The 24,060-nt window shown below is 41.0% G+C and overlaps 1 protein-coding gene across 4 annotated transcripts in view; it reads left to right on the top strand.

The window, feature by feature from the left end:
- marchf8 (membrane-associated ring finger (C3HC4) 8) overlaps positions 1-24,060 on the top strand; it is a 98,505-nt gene that overhangs the window by 19,667 nt on the left and 54,778 nt on the right. For 3 of the 4 annotated variants that reach the window (XM_016678696.1, XM_016678699.1, XM_016678697.1), the window contains exons 2-3: positions 5,146-5,347; positions 15,682-15,837. In XM_016678696.1, coding sequence (XP_016534182.1) covers positions 5,252-5,347; positions 15,682-15,837 — 252 coding nt within the window. In that variant the 5' untranslated portion in view covers positions 5,146-5,251. The remainder of the gene's footprint in view (positions 1-5,145; positions 5,348-15,681; positions 15,838-24,060) is intronic. The other variant, XM_016678700.1, reaches the window with a different exon arrangement.

A 24,060-nucleotide genomic window follows, 5' to 3' on the forward strand; every position in this document is an offset into this window, starting at 1 on the left:
AAGGCATCCCAAGTATGCCAGAGCAAATATTTATTCTTAGAAAACCTGTCCTATTTATAATCCACCAAGAAACACGATATTGAAACAAACTAAAATAGTTTTGTAACCAGCTATAATTTCTCTGAAGAGTGTGTTTTATCAACTACTAAAGAGAATTGTTAGTTTGTTAAACCTCTGCTGTGTAGAGAAGACAGATTATGCCTGCTAGAGTTATGCTCCATGTGCAGATCACACCAAACCAGGCCGAGTCACTTGAGTCTTTTCATTTCTTTATATTCTTTAAGCTTTTATGGTGGAACAAAAATTAATAAACGCTGATGAAAATAGGCTCGTGGAGATATTTACTGCCAGGTTTGTGAGCAGCTGGTGGTTGATTGTAAACACAACCACCAGTCAAGAGCTTAACTCTTGACTGTAATAAGCCTAAAGGTACTTCTGTCTGGTGAAAGCCATCGTTCCTGTAAAACGCCAACAGGCCAGTAAAAACACAAACCGCAGGAGGTCAGAGAAAGGTGGAGGTGCTGCTGCGATCGTAGCTTGTCATTTTGTGGCTGTGAACTGTGACTGGCAGACAGCCTGGAGGACACACACCGACACACACACACACACACACCTTGATGATACATCCACGGTCCTACCTGGCAGCTTGACAGAATGAGTTTAGCTTTATTAATCCTAAAATTATATCTGCTAACTAAGTGCTCTATGTGGTAATGTCTTTGTTCTGTCCAACACCCACATCTCTCTCCTTGTTATTGTCTGGCAGAGTGGCCAGACGTAAAACACAATGCAAACGCACAACGCAAATTAGGAGTGGAGCAGACAGTGATGGATTTACTGCAGCCATTTCTTTTTTCTTTTTTTTTTTATTGCTAAGTTGATAAGAGCTCACTCAGTGGAATGGTGCTTTTGCCTCGCAGCAATAAGGATCCTGGGTTTAAATCTGGGCTTGACTGTTGCTCGTGTTCATTCGTTGATTTTCTCTTTGCCGTCGTGTTTTCACACAGAAAGACGTGTGTGATGTATAACGGGCGACGAGAAATTTCCGTAGATGCGAGTGTGCATGGTTGTGGGTCAGCATGTTAGCCTTGTGATGGGCTAACACAACCCACAATCCTGATGATGAAGTGAGGTGCAAAAAAAAAAATGTATAGAAATTAAGTTGCTGACGCAGCAGCTCTCTGCTAATCACAGTGGTGCATGTCAGCTTTTCCATCTGCCTGCAAAAAAAAAAAGAAAAACAAACTTGCGAGTGAACCGCAGCTGTGGGAGTGCAATTTAGATCGCGATTGAGAAAATTGTGATTTATTTTGCTCATCTCTTTCATTTACTTTGTATCGCAGCTCGGGTAATGACAAAAATAAAAACCGCTGCTTTTGTAACCTGTTGGTGTTGCAGAATGTGTTTCTGTTCATCATCGCGCTGACCTTCAGCCATACCTCAGCATTTTTACATTGGTACGTTTTGGCTTGCGAGAAGATAAGTTTAAAGGTTTTACTTTTGAAACGCTAGAATATAGTTTGGAAATGTAATTCACTTTAACCTCTTATCTTTTCTCCTGATCAGCTGTTTTGCTGTTGCTGTGTTCTTATTCCATTTATTTTTGCCCTATTTTTGCCCCATCACACCTGTAATTAAACATTTCCGTGGACAAAACATACAAACACGCTCACACCACACACCTACAGGCGTTTAGATTCATCTGTTCAGAGACGCACTCTATATTTGGCTGCTGTTGTCACTAAATACATCTTGTGTTAATTGGTACCATTAACTTTTCAGAGCTATATGAGCATAATGTGTTTTCTTTTTTTTACATTTTCGTTCTGCAGGTGTAGAAGCCGACTTCCTGTGTGTTTTCTAGCTCTCCTTCATTCTTTATTTCCTTCCTCCTTTGTTAATTTTTTCCCCCCTCTCTTCATTTCATTTTTTCTCCTTTTCCCTTTCTTTTCTGTCTCCAGCTCCACTGCAATGGAAATTAACTCAAAGGAGTTTGTAATATTTTTTTTAATGTGTATATATATGAAGTGGAGCGTGATATCAAAAATCCTAATGCTCCTCTTGTGAAAGAAAATCTGATTGCTTCCCTGCTGGACAGGAAATGGGGGGTGGGAAAAAGAAATGAAAAATGAAATTAGTTTTATGCATAAGATTTTCTGTTTATTTAGAGAAAAACTTACCATAAAAACACAAAAGCTTTGATCGTTATCAGTTGTGTGTCGTATTTGTACCGTCCTTGAACTGAAGTTCGGTGGTTCTGCAGAAAGGGTCACAGAATGACCCCTAGGCTGCACTTGGAACTCGTGATTAAACTTATTTGTTGTACCACCTTCAGTGAGACATTAACCTTTATTCATCTGAATATAAATGTAAAATATGTAAATGTATGCCCTCATGCAAGTCTTGACCTATGAACAATTGGAATATACATGAATACTAGCTTGCATTACCGTAGCAATCTCATAGGGTAATAACAGCAAGTAAACATTTAATTCAAATGGCAGCATAATTATTACAACACAAGTTAAATGACTTTTATAAAAGTTGTGATTCTGGCCTGAATGTTTTTTTTTTTTCTGCTTATAGTGTCGTTCTCTTCTGTGTTGTTCGCCGGCAGTAATTCCTCTTACCACTGGGATTTTGTGTTGGAGTTTCTTAATAAAACTACGAACGCTTCGCCTGCCAGCTGCTGCACATGAAGCCGACAGAGCTGCTGTTTGCGAGTTCATTTCTACTCTACATATTGATGAGTACTTGCCAGAGACAGAGGAGTGGTGAGCTGAAGTGAGAGATCTAGCTTTCAGCCCGGGTCCTCGCTGAACCCGTGTGGCATTCTCAGTCCAAAAGCCCACGCCTGCCGCCATCAACGCTGGTTTAATTTTACGGACCTCCCATCTGTCCACTTGCTTTTTGCTTTCTTAATCCTGTCGTTTTCATGTGCTGAAGCTCGAGGGGCTGCTTGGCAGACTGGCCCATATACGGGCACTTTCACAGACACACGATGCAGTCGGGCGCTTGTTGTGAGAACAAGTGAAGCCTAATTGCTGTCAGTGGCATTAAAGAAAAGCTAAAATGGACTATCAGTGTAACTCACAACGATGGTTTTATGATGCTGCTGCTGCTGCTGCAAACGCCCAAGTATGAACCTCACTCGCTACTGCTGTCTGCTGTGGAAATCCTGCCTCTGATTCGATTCCTACACACCTCTTTCTCAATCTTTTTCAGGGATCAGCTCTTTAATTATTTACTACGCTAGTTTTTTTCTTTTTTCTGTCCTTTCTAACCACGTGTAGAGAAATCCAAGAGAGGATGCTGTGGCAGTGCTGAAGTGTTAAGAAAGCTCAGGCTGTTTTTAAGAGCAGCTCATCTTCATTGACGTCTCTGGTGTCCCTCGTCTTCCTCTTGACAATACTTCATAGATACTCTGTTGGGTTTAATGACCAATCAAGTTCAGCGATAACATGGTCATTAAAGCAGCTACTTTAGGAGGGAGTGGGCAACTACTGAGTCCTGCTGGAAAATAAAAAGAAAAAAGCCTCCTAAAGCTTGTCGTCTAGAATGAAGGGTACTAAAATATCCTAAACTGCTGCAGTGACACAAACACCCTCCAGATACCATCACTGACTGTGGAAGCTTCAGACTGGAGTTAAAGCAATCCTGGATTCCTCCTCCTGACTTTGGGATTTTTATTTCCAAATGAAGCGCAATCTTTCATCTGAAAATGGGACTGAGCAACAGTTTAGTTCTTTTGTTTTCCTTTGCACCGCTTTGACTGTCTGTGGCTGAGGGGTTTGACTGAGTGAATGAGATGAGCTCCGTTTCCATTGATCATAGAATTGAGCAGACTGGAGTAACGAAAATAAATCTGCTTTAATGAAAATGCGGCAATTTAAACGCCTCGTGTGTTTGTGCACTAGGACGAGGTGGGGTTTCTTTTCAGCTGTGTCGAATTGGGTGTATTTTTTTGAAAAACTGCAACGGAAACACTTTTTTCGCATCACATGAGTCGTGATCAACAACCAGATGTTACTTTTGGCAGAGTTAACTTATTCATGTTTGATTTTAGTTGCGTTTCTTGTTTAATGGAAACGCCACCATTTTTATCTTACATTAGTGTTTTATCAATAAAGTTCTGCGCACGTTTTTGAATGGAAGTGCAAATACAGAGTCCTGGCCACCATCTTATGAGTCTTCCCCAAAGTCTTCAGTGGGTTGAGCCCTTCACCTACCCGGCCTTAAGTTAGCCTCACCTTTTCTACCAGTCTTCTTCCTTCCACTCAACATTCCATCATTTTGTTTGGTAAAAAAACTCTGTCAACTTTCAGCTGAAAGATGAAGTGTTGTGGCTTACCGCCTCCTTTAGGATGTTGATGAAAGCTGTCAAGTCGGCCTTAATCCCTGTGCTTGTTTAGGAAATAAAATATTTTTATTAGTTTTATACTGTTATAATTTTACAAGAAACATAATTTTGTGGGGGTTTTTTAAATTATCTGTCAAGTATAATGAAAAAAAAATCCTTCTGTGTATTGAATTAATATAATGTAATGCCTTTTGCAGCTAAATAAGTTACATCTATAAATAAAGATTACATAAGTTCATTTTATATGAAGGTAAATTTAAAAATATAAGTCAGAGTAGATGATAAACATTGATGAATAAATGACCTGTTGCTTGACACGGCTTCATATCCATTCTTTGTGAAAATTCAACAATTTTCTCTGGCTCGTGTCAGACTCCGTTGAGCTGGATGTCACGCTTTGATCCTGTGCTCAAGGCGAGCGTATGACCGAACCGGAGCGTGATTTCAATGTGGAGAAGCAGAACACTGGTGGGGCAGGGGGGGAAGAGTTTCTGTTGAGTGGGATGTTCAGAGTTAAGCATGAAATGGCCAAATGTAACGGAGTCTCTACCTCTACCAGAGGAACACATCTCTGTGGCTAAGCCTGTGATGGGATCTGTTTTACTCATTTTTAACTCATGAATGGAAAATGTGAATAAATCAAGCATGCCGAAACTAGGAACAATCAAAGATTCTTGACAGTTTCCCACGTCTGCTTTCTTGCAACAATGTGCAGCCTTTTGTTTTTTCTTTGTTTTTTTTTGTTTTTTTGACACAAATCTTGATGCGGTTTCTCTTCCCTGCAGGAAGGACTGGGAGAGGTGTTGCAGTTATAGAACCATCATGCGCTTTGCTCTGGGAGCAGCACAGGACGCGTGTGTGTGAGCAACCCTGGTCGGCCCCCCCGCTGGGATGAACATGCCACTGCACCAAATCTCCGTCATCCCACGGGATGTCACCTCCTCGCGGATGTCGGGCAGTGGGAAAGCGAAAGACAAGGACAAGCAGGTACGGGGAGAGGAGCATGAATCACCCTCAAAGCCGTGCTGCGTCGTGAGAAACGCTCGTCGTGAAGGAGTTGTTCGTTGGCAGCGATTGTGATCTCTGTGCTGAAAGGGGAACATCTCTGAGTAAACCTTGTGTACAGTGTGAATAATAATAATAAAAAAAAAAAAAAAGAAAAAACAAATACAACACGATGAACAGACAGGAGCTAAATGAATTCAAGCTTTTCCCGTCACATAACGTCTTCAAATGAGTGTCTGAGCGCGATAAGGCGCTTTCTCCCCTCCCCCCAAAGCAACGCGCAAATTAATATTCATCTTGCGAAACCGGAACAGTTACAGAATTTTGAGATAACATTAATTAAGCCGTTTTATTAAAGATTTGTGCAACTTAAAAATAAGAAAAGAGGCACAACTAATCAAATTGGCTCTTCTCTTGTTAATTTTACTCTGAGATTATGTGACTGTTCGACTTTTCCTAAAATCTGGCTGGATGTGCAGATGATGCATGGGGGCAGTGAGCCACGTCTCCTCTGTAATGGCAGTTTGGTGAAAAGGTAGTAAATAACACCAGTGGACGGGAGCCAAAGCTATATTTTTCAGTGCTCCTTGTGGCTCTGCGGCGAATAAATATTCTAGGAAAGTTGACAGCAAATGATCTCAGCTGAGATGATTTAAAATAAAAAAGTTACAAAAAAGAGGAGGCAGCGTGCTAATGTTGGTAGTTTTTGATCCACATAGTTATTTTTTTTTAAAAAGCTTTCTCTTTTTTTTCATGCTATGGCATTCTTTTGGCTTATTTTACATTAATTTACATGATAGCTGTATGCAAAAAAAAAAAAAAAAAAACATAAAAAAAAGCAAAAAGTTGTCTGCGATTGGGGGCAAAAAGAGGCGATTTAATCCGGTGTAAGCCAAGTCAGAAGGCAGTTCTTCCATTTGTTCTTTTATCGTAATGTGGCAAAATAAAAATTTCAGAGCCGGCGATTACAATTTCAGCAAGTGTTCCCTTCCTTTGGGCTTGGCTGAGAGTTTTCATCTAATGAGCGTAGTCAAAGTCTGGGCAGCCTTTCCCTCTGTGCCTCTAAAATCACCTGTCGGCTCTCTGCTGTTGCATTTTAATGACGGCACTGCATGCTGGAGCTTTGTTCGGCAGCGTTGCCTGTTAGGCGAGTTTGAAGTGGGGAAAGTAAGATCTCTGGGATAGAAACGGTTCCCTCCTTCATCTGTTTAGCTTTTGCTTTTGATGTAAAATTTAAAACACAATCCGGGGGTTCCCAGGCGGTCTTGAAGGAAAATATTTTAGATTCCGGATTGATTCCACTTTTTTTTTTAAGTTATTAATTTTTAAAGAATAAACTTATATGCATATTTTATTCATTTTTTATCTGTTACCTTTCTTTTCCTTTTTTTTTGGTTGGAGTTATAAAATGAAAGAAACCACAGATAAACAGTAATAATTGGAAAAAAAAACAAAAAACTTAAACGGACATGAATATAAATTAAACGCCTCCATGTTGGAAAACAATATGGTAGGCATCATTCTTCGCCTATACCAGGATTATGTTTTGTGCCATAACAATCCTCTCTTCCCATCAGTTGGAGTTAAAATGCTCCTCCACCTCATCCTTTGAATCTTACATAAACTTACATGATCTCCTTCCATCATTTCCGTAACATTTCCTATTCTCGCTCCCCTTTCACCCGAGCGATTCCAGAAAAACTGATCCATGTCTTGTCCTTTCCAGACTGGATTTCTGTAATGCTCCGTTCGCTTGGATCTGTTGCAAGAGTTTTCAGAGGCTACAATATCTCCAAAAGTCTGCAGCTAGGACGTTGATGAGTGTGAGAGTACCAACATATCAGCTCCATTCTTCATTCACTTCACTGGCTTCACACTGGGAATAAATACAGGAATACATTTCTCACTCATTTATGCATGCATGAAAATGCCCCTTCTTGCCTCGAAGACTCGCTCCACAAACCACAGCTCGCTCCCTCCCTCTGCTCCGCTCCTCTCCACTCACTCCGACCTGCTTCAAATACCCAGAATCCAATTGAGCGCCACGCGGGACGGAGCTTTCTGTGCCGATGCTCCTCGCCTGTGCAAAGTCCTGCCTGATGCTTTGAGGCCACAGCAACCCACAGGTGGCATTAAAAAGCAGCCAGACATTTCCTTTTAGTGAAGCACTCCAAACTTTTTTAACAATTATTTCTATTTTAATAATTGTCTTCAAACTGAAGTCGGGCATCATTGAAATTATGCTTCAGTTCCAGTCTGGTCTCAAAGTGATCATTAAAACAAAAAATAATCAACAAAAACCATATTCATAACTATTTTTACCGCATTCTTATTTGCAGAAATGTCTTTAGGTGCACTGAGTGTTAGCAAACATCTTGGCACATATTTTAGTAATTGCTATTTCAATACTGACCATAATAACTAGGGATATAATTGTTTCTGCCACCATTAAAACCTAGTAAGTTTTGGAGCTTAAAAATTTAGCTTATGACAGAGTTTTGTCTTAAGTGTTTAAAAAGGATATTGGATGGTTTACTTTTGTGTAGAATCTCATCCTGGCCTCTGCATACTTGGATATTTTTTTGTGTACAGTGGATAGTTAGCTGCATTGGGGACTCTGAGAACAGCCACAGAAAGGTTACCCTAATGCTTTAGGAAACAAAAGTGACTCTGTCAGTGTTTCTCTTCCTCGCAAGAGATTTACTGCTCTCCTTCAATTTACCAAAATTGTAAAGGTCCAGCTCTGGGCCTCTGCTCGGCACCACATCCTCTATGTGCATGTCTCCTGGTGGCTTAGCCTCCGATTAATAATTCCTACAGAGGAAATAAATGAATGAAGAGCAGCAATTTCTTCACTCCCTGTGGAACCATCAGCGGCGTGTAAAAAGAAGAAAGCAAGAAGAGAAAGGAAGATGGTGAGTGTCAACCCAGAATGCTGATTAGCTTGAAGGTCCTGGAAGGATGTGTGTGTGTGTGTGCGTGTGTGTGTGTGTGCACCCACAGTTTAGTCACAAGACTCAAATCCATCCAGCCTTCTTATACAACACAACTGGTACTTCAATGCCTGGAGGGAGGGATAAAAAATGGGAAACTTTCCTTCCCCCAGAGTCTGAAGCTGCTCTTTTGCAAAAGAAAAACGAATATGTAACCATTCCTGACCTCCTGTTGGCCCCTTCATCAGCTCTACTTAAGGTGGTTTGTTGAAAATTTACCCTCAGTGACTCGGTTGACGTGTCCTCCAATTGAGAACTCATGTTTGGGTTGATAAATCCTCAGAGAAACAGTTTTTTGAAAGGAGACGCAAAGTTCCCCGACATTCCTCATTCTTTGCGACTAGCGCGGTCAGACTTATTTGTGTCTGTGGGTTTCGATAAGGCACGCAGTGAATGGATTATGCATGACGTGTCGGTAAAGTAAGCTCTGGCAGAAGCTGGAAGGCAGAGAGGGCGAAATGTAAACACGCAGCGGGAGAACGCTGGTAGAGCTGTCGTTTGTTACGATCGTGGAGACGCTTCAGTGCAGAACGGTTATGTCCTGATCCGGACTGCAAAATATGACGGTTAATTTGGTCAGTAATGAAATTATGAATGTTTAAAATGCTTGCTCATGAAATTTGGAAAAACGATGCATGTCTTCAACTTCAGTTAATTGTATTAAAAAAATAAGTTGATACATTATTGTCTCAAAAGTTATTTTAACCAACCGGTTATTAATCTAAATGTAAGCAAAATACATTGCATTAAGGCTGCCTACAATTTCCAGCGCATTTTCTGCGTTATGGTTTTGTAAAGTTTCAAAGTCCAAAAATAAATATATTTCATTTTTTAAATCTGTCCATTGGTTTATGTAGCTGCTGAGACTCTTTATTTTCACTGTAACAGTCTTGACAACTTTCACCACTCTGAATGTTTGCACAAAATGCATCACAAATTCTTTTTGCGCTTCACAACTAAACCAAATCAGAAAAAAGTGACGCTGATTGCTCTCTGAGCCAGCAGAGCAATACTTTTAAACTTGAGAAAATTTGCTAAATCTTAAAAAAACACAACAACCATCTGTTAATGCATTAAAACAACGCATGACATTACTATGTTGCATGACATTAATGTAATGCATGACATTACTATTACTATGCTTCATTCAGCTATAAGGCTAACCTTCCAGATGAAGGTTCATGGGTGGCCTCGGATCAGCATCTGATCCAAGAACAAAGTCTGCATCAGATCCAATAACAATATTGGCTCCCATTACTGCAGGTCTTTTGACTTCCACTGCGGCGTTGCTCATTAAACAGTAATTTACATGATGGCCATGGATTATGCCCAGTGAACCGAAGAGTGAGCATCAGAGGATGCAGCTGTGTCTTTTTTTTATTTTTTATTTTCCTGCTATACGCACTTATTTACATCTGGCACTGGCAGCATATTTAGCAGTTTATCTCTCCAACTCTGTGCACTCGCTTGGCAAAGTGGTGCACGATGCCAAAACTTTTGAAGCCGCATGCATTTTTAATGAGCACAGGGGGAGAGCTCTGGAGGTTTCATCTCTCAGTAAGTGAGTTTCTGAGTCAAGGACAGGGAAGACTGCCTGTTTGTCTTCTGATGTTTATCGGTTTGATAACATCCGATGCCACCGACTTGTCGGGCCGCTGATTGAGCGTTTGCTGGGCTTTGTAGAGGGCGAGATCAAAAACCCGACTGCCGCCGATTTAAAAAAAAATAAAAACTTTTAACATCGCCTGTGGGCTAGATGAAGGACTGTTTTCATGCGTCTGTCTTTGCGTAGTTAATGAACTATGTGATTTCTGAGAAAGGTTGGAAGGGCTTTAGCCGAGATGACGGAGCTGTTAAACGTGTCTGGGAAATACGGTTTGCTTAAATGATGCAAATGTTAAAAAAACATGTATGCAAAAGCATGTTTTTGTTTTTTTTTTTGTATCCATACAGGCAACAATACTTCTTAAACATCTGATGCTCCCCCAAACTAAACCCATCCAGTTTTTTCTATGCCTTCAGGTTTTGCAAGTGGAAATATCAGAATAATTACCTTGGAAGCCCTAAGACCCGTTTCTAAACTCGGTGTGAAATGCTCACTTATCAGGAAGAGGAGTGTTGACTGTAAATGTTGCGCGACTCGAGTATTTTAGGAGCAAACTAAATTCCACCAGTGTCTAACGTGAAAACGTGATTGGCTAAAGGTGCTCTTCGAAAGTAAAGCACCATCAAATTATCTCTCATATATGCCTCCACCAGCACACGCGTGTGCAATCTTGTTGGCATTCCTGTTGCACAAATGTAATCGCGCGTGAACTCAATTTCACTCCTCTCTCGCTCGCACAGAGGAATCTTCTCACTGTGACACAGTTGAGTTTGTTGTGCCGGAGATGTTGTGAGTGTAAACAGGTGCAGCAGCCTGTGCGCGAAGCAGAATCTGGAGAGCGGAGATAACGCTTTGGCAGAATGGGGCTGCCTTTATTCTGGCTGCTGTTTTCATAAGGATGAGGATGTTGTGTGTCAGCAAACTAACCTACTTTACATTTTTACACCCAGTAAATTTGAAAACCTACGTGCCGGCGTCTAAACTGTTACTGAAAACAGTCGGCTCTTTCGTAGGAGTGAATGTTTCGGGTTGTTCGTGAGTTTGATAGTTTTACCCTTTAGAACTGAGGCCATTTGTTTCGACGTCAAACGTCTACTCCAGAACCCAATGTTTGGTGTTAAAACAGAGTAACTAAATGTGGAGATGTCTCGATGCTTGGCTAAAAACAATAACGTTCACTCACCTTTCGCTCTCTTAGTAGTAACCTTTATTAGTAATGCAGTAGACCCCGTTTTGCCTTCAAGATGTTCTTAACTCTTCAGGTATCAAACATTTGTCTGAGATTTTGGTCCATACGTGCCCTATGCAGGGTGAAGTAACCAAATAAGTGCGTTCACACCAGCCCTATTTGGTCCGCTTTAATGAAACACTAGTTCGATTGTGTAGAAAGTCGGGAGTAAACGAGTTCCTCAGAGGGTTTGGTCTGTTTGACATGGTGATCTGTGAAAGTGAATTGCACCAGATTAAATTTTGGTCCTTAATTGAACAAAATCTACCGGACTCTCAGGTGTGAAGACGCCCAGTGGGAGCGGGTCACTTTGGGTGTGCTTGGGGATGATTACATTTACCTGCTGTCAGCCGTTCACATCGCCTGGCTGTGGGATGAGGTGAGCCCTAGTGTGACCACACGCATGCAAACACTGTTTGTATCCTCCTGTCTTTCATGTTGGGCCAACAGAGTGAACGCTGTGTAACGCGTTGCTTGTCATCATACGACTCTTTATTTTTTTCAACCCACCGTGGCTCGGCAAGCAGAAAATTTGGAAGTTTAGTCGCAATACGAAGGTTACAAATGTTTTAATTGAACGTTCAATTTGGTTTGGTGGCATAAAATCACAGACGGCAAAAGAACAAATGCTGGAAGTTGAATTTAGTTGGAAACTTTAATACCATTTAAAACGACTTAAACTGGGGACCCGATAAGTGCTATATAGGATGCATGATTTATTATATTATATTTTCATAAAATAAGAATCTCCTCATAAGATACTAGTTTCTTTCTAGTCAGTTATAAAATATAGTGGGTTATCACTGGAGCATTAAAGTTTGAAACAAGCTTGGCGTTTTTGATGACCTCTGGTCAGGTTTATATTGTAAACTTACTTTGTAGCTATTGCAATGCTTCATAAATCCTCTGGATTTCAACTTGGCTAATGCAACAGAATAAGATGCGACCGCATCAGTTTTTATAGCAAACGTGAATGTGGCAAAACAAAAGGCACACCGCAGATTTTCATGGCATGGCGCATTCTGTGTCCATTATATCCTCAAACTGAAGGCAACGTTGACTGAAAACAGCTAATAACTTTTTGTTTGCCTCCATTGAAGGTTTTCTGCTCTGTATTCACTGCATATACTTCACCTGCTGCTAGCGTTCCCCTGAATCTTCCTTTCTTTCTTTCCTTCCTTCTTACTTTCTTTCTGCACGCACACATTTAATGAAGTGGGTTTTCAGGGCTGCTACACACTTACAAAAGCCAGCAGCTGGTGTTGGTCTGGCTGTCTAAGATTTGCATAAGTCTCCCAGGAGCCACTTGATGGTTAAGTGCAGAAAATGTAATTAAACGTGGAGTAGACGACATGACAGTCGGGCCTTTGAGGACCTTGAGTGCTGTGAGGAAGGACTCGGCCTCACCTTGTTAAATATATTGTTCCTTAACCCCCCAGGATGGGTTCATGGGGTGTTTTATGTTCTTTTAGTAGATGTGACACTCTTTGTTATACTAAGTTTTACATGCTTGAGTAAATTTAATCTGTAGAGACCTAAACAAAAACAAAAAAAAAAAGAAGAAAGGAGGAATGGGACGATAAGAGCTAATACTGACGTGTTCCTTCGCTGATCAGGTTGATGGTTCTAAGCATGCTGGGAAAATGCTGGATGTTAATGAAGTTTCCTTTTAGTGCTTTTACTGTTTTCCATTCAATGCATCAGTCTCGGCTCTCATTAGCAGGAACACAAGCTTTCACTCACATATGAACCGTCTTAAATAATCCAATAAAACGAGCTAGTGGAGAAAGTGAATGTTTCTACAATTTAAAACAAAAATAGTCCGAGGAACATTTTTGCCAGTTCTAATGATTCCTATCTTCTTGCCACATGATTGTTTGAGAGGGATGACCGACCTTTACTGACCCGCAGTCACAAATTGAATCTCTGCTGTGACTTTATGCACCCGGGGAAAATGAGGCTAAGCCTGAGCTTTTCTGCTATCGAAACTGCAGGTTCAGAAGATATGAAACAAGATGCGAATGTGTGGAAAAGCACCATGCGTCTACTGTTTAAGCATTGCAAAGGATCTGTGATGCTGTGGGCTCTTTTTCTCTTTCAAAAGTCCTGGGAAACTTGTAAAAGTGCATGGCCAAAAAAATTTGAAATAAACATTTGGTGGACTTTTTATGGGATATTAATCCAAAACATGGTCAAATGTACATAAAATGGTTAATGTCTCTCAAAATCAGTCCCATTTCAGTCCTCTGACCTGAATCAATGAGGTGAGGAGATGAAAGCGGAGAGTCTGGTCTAAGAGGACCATGTGCTCAAACACTGTGAAATGTTATAGATGATTAATACTTGTCCTGTTGGCAAAGTACAATGTGACAATATGCTGCTGCTATAAAAGAGAAGTTTATGTTGAGGCTTTTCACCCATATTTATGAGGGCGGCCAACAAATATGTGCAGAAGTGCCTTCAGTCTGACGCATCCTACAGGAGAGAACAGTAAAAGTGTCCAAATCTCAGGAGGAAACCCATTTACTTTGCATTTTCACACTTTGAATACCACTCATGTGAGGGTGACTCAGGGTGTTGTTGCACCAGAACCAGAAGGAAATGCATCAAAACACAGACCGACTCATTTTCAGGCAGGAGACCTGAAGTTGGAACATGAAAAGCATTAAATGCCACATCTCCCACCTCATCAAGGCGACGCTGCCCCAGCCTCGGCTTCACTTTTGCTTTCAACGGGTTTGTTTTTTTTTGTTGTTTTTTTTCCCCTCATCGCTGGATGACGGCGTTCTGAGTTCTTGTAATGCGCTGACTAGACTGTCGTGAGTTGCTTGGCTCTGAACACCCCGAGAGCCCAAATTTCTCTCTTCCAGGAAGCGCTTCGGATGCTTCCCTCCCTGCAGTGCGTTGCCTCACTTTTGTGACAGTCGGTGGCAGGTAGATGCATCAGCTGCGTCTGGAGCTGCACACCCCAGGTGGAAAACAAATATGCAGCGAGAGCGCAGGCACATAACAAGTCTCTTGTGCATTGAGCGAAACGGATACATGGCAATCAGATCCTTAGCCGTGCCATTTAGACATGATCCTAAGATAACCAATTCGGGTGGAGTTGTTGATATTTGTTATCTACTTTATATGTATATATATTTATATATAAAATTCATTAAGTCTCAGTCTCTTACATGCTGCGTTCAGTTACATATCCTCCACTTCCTGTCTTTTGAAGAATGTTAAACTTTCCTCTCCTTCTTTCCTTTCTTTCCAGCTTTTAGTTGAGTGTGGTAGAGTGTCGCCTGTCCACTTGTTTCTGTGACCACGTTGCGAACGTTTCCCCCCGGCTGTCGGGTGTGGACTGGCTGCAGTTAGACAAAATAACTAGTTGGTAAATTTTAATCGTAGACTTGCAGTGAACACACAAACACACTAGTATTTTTAACTTTTTTTTTTTATTATTCAGTAGACCACGGATGTCCTTTTGTGATTTAAGAAACGCTTCCTTTTTAGACTTTTGTTTTATTCTAGAGCCTTTATAACACGCAAACATTTTCAGACCTCTTGAACCCGTTTACATAATCTGCTGTTACAACCACAGTGCTTTAAGGATTTGACATGACAGACTAATATGAAATGGTGATAAGAGTGTGGTTCGTATTTCCATTGTGGCTTTTGGGGGGGAAAGAGAAGCATCCTAAAGTTACAGGTCAGTAGTTCCTCCAGGACTAGAGTTGAGCTTCACTGATCTAAATTATTCTATTTTACCTCTGGCTGCATGTTTGGAGTCAAAATGCTGTTTGAATGTGAAACTTCGACCTGGTCTTGAGTCAGTTCTTGCTTCGAACGTGTAGCATTTATGTGTTAAGCTCCATTTTCCTGTAAACTCTGAGTTTTTCTGTCACTGCTAGAAAACCTGCCGGCATCATTGAAACTTTGCTGTGTTCACTATAATTAAAATGATCTAAATAAATATCCTTTAAATGTTTTTTCTTGGACAATACCAATTTCTTCTAATGCTTAGAATGTGTAATGAAGTAGGCTGCAGATTGAAGAAGATGGTGGAAAATAAAGAAATGACAAGATTTCCCCTCATTTTATCCCTACAAAATACAACCTTTATTCAACCCAGCGTGGTCAAGAATACATTCTGTTCATTGATGTGTGCATAGACTGAAAATGCTGGAGGCTTTTTTTTTAAGCTCTATTGCTTTTCAGAAATGGGGAGAGGAAAAAAAATCAAATTTAATCGTTTTTGACCTGTCGATCACTAGTCAGAGATTAAGGCGAAAGCAGTCAATTCTGATCTCTGGGCAACTTATCTATTTAAATTCTCTCCTCTCTCTCTCAAAATTAAATATGAATTTGGTTTATGTGCACCTGAATCTCTTAGGCTTGTAAGTGTAATGGACAGCGACACATTATCTCATGTAAGACTGGTCAGAGGCTTCTGTCCAGGAAATTGTGCGTCGCGCTCATCTTCTCCTTCCTTAACTTGCAGAACGTGCAGCAGCATGAATGCACTGGTACCCTCGGCCTCCTAATGAGCTTTTCATTCGGCGCTGTAGAGGACTGTGGACCTGCATTGACATTCACCTCCATCAACCAGAAAATGAGCATCGATGAGACGCGCCCAGCAGACACTGAGAAGGGCCAGGTGAGAGGAGAAAAAAAAAAAAACTAAAGGAATGCTATAAACACCACGAAGGAAATGAGACGGGAGTCTGTTGTTGCTGTAGAAACAGACCGTTGGCAGCGCTGAGGCAATGCTAGTGGAATGAGGGAGATAGTTGGCTCCTAAACGCAGACATGCTGCAGCTTTGCTCCTGGCAGGGTCGTCAGAAGCTGCAGGATCGCTTTGGTTTTCCACTTTGCCACATCAGTGAGTATTCATGTAGTGTGTCCTCCGAGGACTGGTCCAATGTTTCAGAGCTCAGGACCTTTTTTTTTTTTTTTTTTTTTTTTTTTAAAAAAAAAACATTAAAAAAAAAAAAAAAAAAAAACAGTCTTCTCAGGTGAATCCTATTTGTAAGAGCAGGAACTGTGCGTACCTGCTGCCTGGTCTCTGTCATTTTGATTGATGTGTTTGTTGGAATCCGCAACACTTTCCAAACGGGCCAGAGACGGCGGCCAGGGCTGCTGTGTTATCCTTTGCTTCAGGTGTGACGGCCATCACCCTGCCCTTTGCATGCACGCAGCACAAACAAATCTTCAAGGCTGTGGCCTTTGTCGAGCTTGTTAATAAATTACAATGGGACAGCAAGACAATCTCAAGATGGTGAGACGAGATGGGCTGAAACGGGCAGAGAGGGTCTGTGTAGGAACCAGATAATCTGGATTTTACCGAGCTGCTGCCAAAAACAATGTTTTTATCGAAACATCACATGACTTCCTCTGCAAGTTATGAAGAAATAAAGATTCTCCTTTTACTGTGGATTACTAATGCTATTAAAAAGAACAACTACCTACTCTCTGCACTTGTATACTACATGTCTTTGTTGCTATTTTTGCTGTGTTAAGACCTCGCTTTCAGTTCCAACTTAGAAAATAGGTGGAACGTATTTATTGGAGTAGAGTACCTCACTTTCAAGTGATTTTCACCTCGGGGGCCTGTGGCAGCAGTTATACTAATCTTTCCTAGGGACTTGCGTTGAATAATAAAGTTGTTCGACAACTGCATGGTAAGTGCACACTTACAAATGTTCTTTATGGTTTTTACTTCACAAATGATTTTGAGATCATTTCAAAGCATTTTCTCATGTTTGACAACGTATCCCTTTACCACGGACAAAGAACAGAGTTAGTTTACGGAGAAAGTGTCAGGTTTGCAATGGGGACTTGTTTTTGTGTCGGTTTATTGTTCTCTGTTTGATTGTACGAGTCAATACTGGGAAGAGGGATGGTATCGTCATGCATTGTGCTGAACTGGTTCAGATCTTGTTTCGTTGATTGGAACTAATTTAGGTCATTTGGAAACTACAAATCTGAATTAACTAATAGTCATTTGTGATTTTTCTCAAGGCTTCACTTTTATTCATTACTTGCATGCTCTTTCTTAGGACTCGGTTTGAAATGATTCAGCATGCAAGAAACAAAGCATGACTATGGAGTTGGATCTGAATTTTATCGTCCAGTAAAATCTAAATCTGCCCACTTCCATCGCTGAAAAATTGTAATGGGATTTTGAAAACGGATGTGTTCCTTTTTATTTGTAGAAATTGTGTCTTTAGTGGTCACTGTCAAGAAATGTACAGAAACTACTTATTTAATTTAATCAGAAAACTTTGTTTTCCCACTAGGGAAAAAGATAAGTTCATACATTTGAACCATTTTAGACAAAAAAAAAAAAACTTTATTGCTATTATTCTTTTGATGTCCATCTCATGTTAGGGTAATTTTCCTTGACCCTTGTTCCTCCATTTTCTTTTAAATAATTTGAAGTGACCTCATTTATTAAGTGTACTCGACAGACAAACAAGCTTTCTGCTATTTTTCACAATGTTCAAGAGAAGGGAAGGATTTAAAGTAGACATCGCTGTGCTGCCTAAGTCAAAGACACGGTGACACGTCTTGTATTGCGTATCTGGATACCGATCTTTCTGATGCTCCTACGTATCGCCCACAATCTTCCAGATTCTGCCGCTGTCCTTCCTCTCAGGCCGGGTAGCGCCACCGGACAGACGGGGCCTTCTCACTTGGATCCTGTCAAAAGATAATGCTGCTGCTAATATTTGGTAAATCTCTTGTTATTCCCAGATAAGTTATTACGACTCCCGAATGTCCAAAACAAGCTTGTTTATCAGAGCGTACCAGATAGAATATCACCTCAGAGCGACTTAGCGCAAAATGGCAGAGATATTGAAGTTTTGTTGTTTTGTTTTTTCCCCCCTGTTTTTTAGCTTGGAGCAGAGGTGTCCTTGGTTGGCTTATCTGTAAAAGTCAATCCTGTTTACCATGTTATCCAGCTCTCCTACCGTATTATGGTTTTGGCTCAAGGCTGAGATAGAGGAGCAGACAGCTTCTGAGCCTCCAAGTTGTTGAGGGAGTGTTTGTTGAACTTATGCCACCTATGTAGTGAAACAGCAGTGGAGTTTTAGCATTTTTCTGGTTGGAGACCCATAGATGCTCACAAATCCACTTCAGACCAGTAGCAGATCCTCCACAGATGTTGTTTGCTGATGCCGTAGCCAGTAAAATAAATCCCCACTCATTAGTTGATCTTAGACAAAGTGTTGGCTTCACTTTGCTGCCAAAGCACGTCTTTGACTCGTGCTCCAGCCAGAGATCGAACCCCTGGTCTTCAGATTAGAGACCACCTTTTAGCAAAAGACACCCACCAAGAATTCACCCAGAAAGTTTGCCCATCTGCTTCCTTGTAGAGACCTGACCTCGGCCACGGTCCATGTGGAAATGATTCCGCTTTCCTAATATTTGCCCAACGCAGACTGACGGCTAACTAAACATTAACCAGGGGTTGTGAGAGCGGAACAGTGATTGGAAGGAAGTTTGAGTCAATAACAAGGGTGGTGAAAATGTGGAAGATACTTAGAATAGGATGGGAAATTGAGAAATTATGCCTCAGATAGCAGTGGAAATTGTATAAATCTGCTGGGATTCCAGGCTCATTTCTTTTCAGAAAACTGAGTGAAAAATTCAGCCTCCCGTTCTGCATACGTCGCCTCCATCTTTCCATCAGCCTCCTCCTAACCCGCGGTGAGATTGATCGTTTCGGCTTGATAATCACAGTTTGCAGGTTCATTTGAGTTGCAGTTCCTAGTCCTCTTGATGTGAGCTGTAGTGGTACGGAAGTACGGCCATTTGGTGTGTTGGCACAGTTGCCGTTTTGGCTGAACCCAACCCACTGAGCGAGGAGGAAGAGGAAGAGTGAAAGTTAATCAGCTGCATGCCATGTAAACAAAGCACAACCCACTTTTAAACCACAGCACCCAGATTCTTGACACAATCGTTTATTTCATCATTGCCGGGCCTTGTGGTGTCATAAAGACGGGATCCGTAGAGATCTGCACCCCCTCACAGCTGCTGTTAGGGAATGCGCAACAGCCCCTAAAACTTCACAAATTTTAGGAGGGGGAATGATGACTTTTGAGAGATGAAGTCAGTTTAAAGGAAGTGAATGCACAGAGCCTGCTGTCGCAAACTGTAGAGTCGTTGGCCACTAGCAAGTCTGCAGTTACGTTCACATCAGTCCTGCTTTTTTGTAACTTAAGCAGCTTGTCTAACATTACTCAGTCATTTGGGAGTCATTTGGAACAAAGCATCTGAGTGATGCTTCGGAGTAAGTCTTGCTCCCAACACACAACCAATTAAAGATGCAAATAAATGTTGTAATACGTTTTAACAATCGTCATGGCATAGCAAAGCATGAAAGCACAGAGGAAGAAAGCCGACATCACCCTCAGGAAACCTTTTCCCCTGTAAACATCCACAGCAAAGCCAGATGTGTGTTGACTGGAGACTTTTTGAAGCAGAATCGGATCTCTCTTTCTAAATAAAGGATGAAGCTATGCTTGTCGTCAGCGATGGGCTGATTGAAGGTTGTGGCGTTTTTCTGAAACCCAGTTGACTCAATGTCGGAGCAAGAAACGTGTCCAGAAACACAAGGAGGATGTTAAGTGTACAAATACACTTAACATCATTACAGGTATGTTATCCACAGCTCTGTTGTTGATCATTTACCCCGCCATGTGAAGTTTAAGTTCGAATCTGAGCTTTTTATGTAAATCAAAACCCGAGGCTTTGTCCTTGCCGGTTTGCTCGAGCCATGTTCCTCTCAGACAAACAGATTTAACCACAGCCTCTGAGGGGACACCGTGTGTACTCAGGGTAGAAAAAGCTGAAGAGAACCAACCAAAAAAAAAAAAGACAATACTGAAGCGATTTCTCACCAGAATGTTAATAATGAAAAAAAAAAAAAAAAAAACAATACTGAAGCGATTTCTCACCAGAATGTTAATAATGTTTTGTATCCTTGTTGTCCCCGAGACGTAAATGATCCAGAGTAGGTTGCTATGTGTTCTGTCTACGCGGATCTGTCTCGTCACCTCAGTTCCTTTGATGTTTCACTGTATAATTTAAATTCTCTTTATTTATGCTGCTTGTATTTGTGAGTGAAATGATCAATTATTAGATCAAGTTTAAATTCTGATTCCCTAAAACAAAAACAAGAGGGGAAACAGTAATGGACCCACAAACACAAGCATCCGTTTCTCTTTCTTTTTGAAAGTAAATTCAATCAGATAGATTTTCTCACCACTAGTTATTCTGAAAGCCTAATCGTAAACTGAATTTGTACCTTTGAACAGGAACTCTGAGAGTATCTGATCTGAATCGACCTGTGCAGTAATTGCGCAGTGTTCCTTCTGAGGTTGGGCTTTGTTCATGACCCTGTCAGCAGGGGGCAGTTGAAAGCAGCTTTTTGTCTTTATGTCTCTGCAGGACAGGTCAACTTGACATTAACGTGCAAACCAATGTGATTTATGATAGGTGCAAAATGGATGAAGTGGAAAATCCTTTTTTCCCCCCTTTAAAAAAAAAAAAAGTTATTTTCAATACCGAGACATGGATGAAATATCATTTCATGGTAAAGCTCGTTTTACCATGAAATGATATTTGTTTAGCTTGGATACTTCCTGTAAGTGCAAATTAACCTCTAAGTGCACATTTCTGTATTTATCTGGAAGGAAAAAGGTACTGGAGCTTAACCTAGCTCTTTTGGAGCAGTATAGGTGGAAAGATTGATTTCGCGAGCTTCATTCTTCATCATTGTACAGACTGGAAGAGGAAGAGGGTGCGTAAATCAAAGTTACTTGTTGTGAGAAGTGGATGGAGCTGGTGTGCAAAACTTTAAATCGTCTTAATTCACCTGACAAGACGCAGTGAAACAACAATGTGCGAGAAGTCTTTTGTTAAACCCTTTTGTTTACCGACAGATTCAAAATGTCTAAGGGCGGTGTGGTAGGAGTTGAAGGGATTATATATCCTTCCTCTTCGTATCGTTTGCTTTTGAATGAGGAAATGTGCACAGATTTCCATCAAGCTGGATCAGAAGCACTTCACCATCGTTGCTCCATAATTCCATCCGTTGGCCGCAGTTGAAGGCAGAAATTCAAGGTTTACATGAAGGGGGGGAGGAAGAGTTGCAACCCCAGGTGCCTTCGTGTGCCAAGAGCCCCCCTGTGGAGAGGTGGTCTGGTGCAGGGAAGCTGCTTACGACTCCTACATCCTGTTTAGATCTGGAAACAGACGTAGCAGAAGAGCTGCTGCTCTGGTGGAAGAGGAAGCTAATGGCTTCAGAGGGTTCGCACATTTATAAACTCCCAAATTAGTATATTTACAGAGCAGGTCTTCTAAACCTGGCTGGGGTCAGTGATGAGGCGCCATCTGTTTTAGCAGCAGGTGAGGACTGCTGATGTCATCGTGAGTGGACCGCGGCCTGGAAGGGAACGAGGTGGATGCAGGAGGGCGGGGAGGGGGGCGTAGTTGTTTCTGGTCTCTCTCTCTCTGTATCGAGGTCAGTCTCGCAGAGCTCAGAGCAGATGATGGATTTAATGGCCTTGGATAGAGTTGCTCTTCACTCCTTAAAGGGTTGAGACAGGCAATAAAAACCAGAGTTGGCCTTTGTAACACTCTTCAAGTCTGAAATTTGAAAAATAAATGATCATATAACCGGTTGTCCCTCTTCAGGCTGCTGTCTGTAGGAAAGACGAAATGGGCCTTTGCCTGCAGCCTGATCGGTAAAAAAAAAAAAAAAAAAGGAAAAAAAAAGATACAAACAGCGATGATTGCAAAAGTTTTCATTATGCATGTAATATTTTAACACTTCATCACATTATAACCATAAACATCAATGTGTTTGAAATGTGATTTTATATGATAGAGTTTCTCAGTCCTGGTCCTCAGGAACAGATGTCGGCACATTATTCAGGTTTTTTACGAATAAAACCTGAATAGTGTGGCATGAATCTCTTTCACTTTTTTTCCAATACACCCAAATATTATTCGTTGCATTGAGCTGCCACCAGAAGTCACTTGGTAGGTGTGTGTAATTTAGGCTTTCCCTAGTAAATCAGAAATTTTGCATAAAACATTTTATGTTGGATTTGTCCACATAAATAGGAATCTTTGGTTCGGAGAAACAGCTTTTTAAAAACTCTGTCTGCTTATTTGTAGACTGAATATCTACAGATGAATAAAAACAATGATTATTAATTGCACAACAAATTTCTTCTCGCAGTGCTTTAGAGGACTAACTGGTCCAATCAAATACAGATTTAAGTAAAGCACATATCGGGCCATGTTTAGTTTATTTTTCCCTGCATCTGTGTTACATTGTTCCATTACTGCTTCCGTTAAAGTCAATATATAAAGCAGGGCATAACCTAGAGGAAAGTTTAAATGTTACACACGGCCAAAGTGAAGTGGCAGAAACGCACTCTGTAATGCATGCAACACCATTAAGATGTTTATTTGTAAAACAAAAAATTGTGAAAATTGTGTCCTTCCACTTCAGCTGCGTTGACATTTCACACAAAATCAAAATCGGTTTGCACTTTTAACATAAAACATTACGTTAGTTCAAGGTGCATCAATGCTGCGGTGAGAAATTGTTCATTAGTGGCCACTTTGTTTAATCTTTGCAGGGTTGCTCACTCACTTTTTCCCTTCCTAACCTGTTCACAGTAATTGTTTGATCCTGGAGACACGAGGTCAGCCGGGTCGAGACTGTGAAGCATGATAAGCTCTGCCGTAGATGCTCCGTGCTGCCGTCTGCATCCCAATAGCCGCTAATGACTCACCTCAGACGCACTCATTTGCTTGCATATTGTGCAGAATTAATGAAGTTTGCCGCCCTGCATTGTAATGTGAGAAGGAATTAAAATTAAATTTGCGCTATATGACGATTATGTACCTATAACTTATCTCATCTTAAAAGCATCACTTGCCTTAGGTGTTTGATGTTGAATACTGATAGAGCATAAATGCCGCAGGAGCTTTTAGTCTCTTGTTTGTTTTTTTTAAGTCTTGATAAAATATAGATGCTGGCAAACAATACTTAGCTGTTTATATATGCTGGAAAAAAATTGCATTCCCAAATCCCTTTGGTTTGAAATTTCAACAGATTTTCATCCGACATGTGGTCATGAATGAATGCACAAATCAAACTGGGGAGTCATATTGATTCGGCAGAGCGAGAGGTGTGCGTGTTAGCGCTGATGTATTTTGTCCACTCACAGCAGACAAGTAAACTGTGAGTCACGCGCTGCGGAAAGGCACTGGGTAGATTTAGGATCCAAAATTGTTGAATTACCAGAAATAATTACTAGTACACCTCAGATAGTTTTAGCAATCATCAGTATGACTCAGAGTGACTGCAGAGGCATAACGTGAGGTGAAGAAGAACCTCACAGGCAGAAATTTATGGTAAAATCATGTCAGTCGCATTCAACAGTGATGGAGAAGGCGACTGCAGTCCTAAGAGAGAGAGCAGCTCGAGTTCAGATGACTATTTGTTTGAGGGGGGAAAAAATAATCAAATGAAGCAGAGCAGAGGTGTTGTCATGATGTGGGTCCGTCTCTGACTCTGAAGCTTTAATCACCATAAAATATACATATGTATTAATGAGATATTTTGCAGGGTAGCTGAATATGAACAGAGTGCAATAATTGTGATCATAAGGAGCTCTGTTGCACCATCACAGCTTGCAGTCAGATCTAGTAATCTTAGAAAATACACACATGTTCATATTTTAATGTTTTGCTCATTTTTAATGGCTGCGTTGTTTTTCACACTTAGTCTCCAATGTAGAGCAGCTGCTACAACACCGCAGCCTTGTTTATCATATTCCTATAAAGAACAATG

The sequence above is a fragment of the Poecilia formosa genome, unplaced genomic scaffold (genome assembly GCF_000485575.1).
Source record: "Poecilia formosa unplaced genomic scaffold, Poecilia_formosa-5.1.2 Scaffold188, whole genome shotgun sequence".
NCBI classification, from domain to species: Eukaryota; Metazoa; Chordata; class Actinopteri; order Cyprinodontiformes; family Poeciliidae; genus Poecilia; species Poecilia formosa.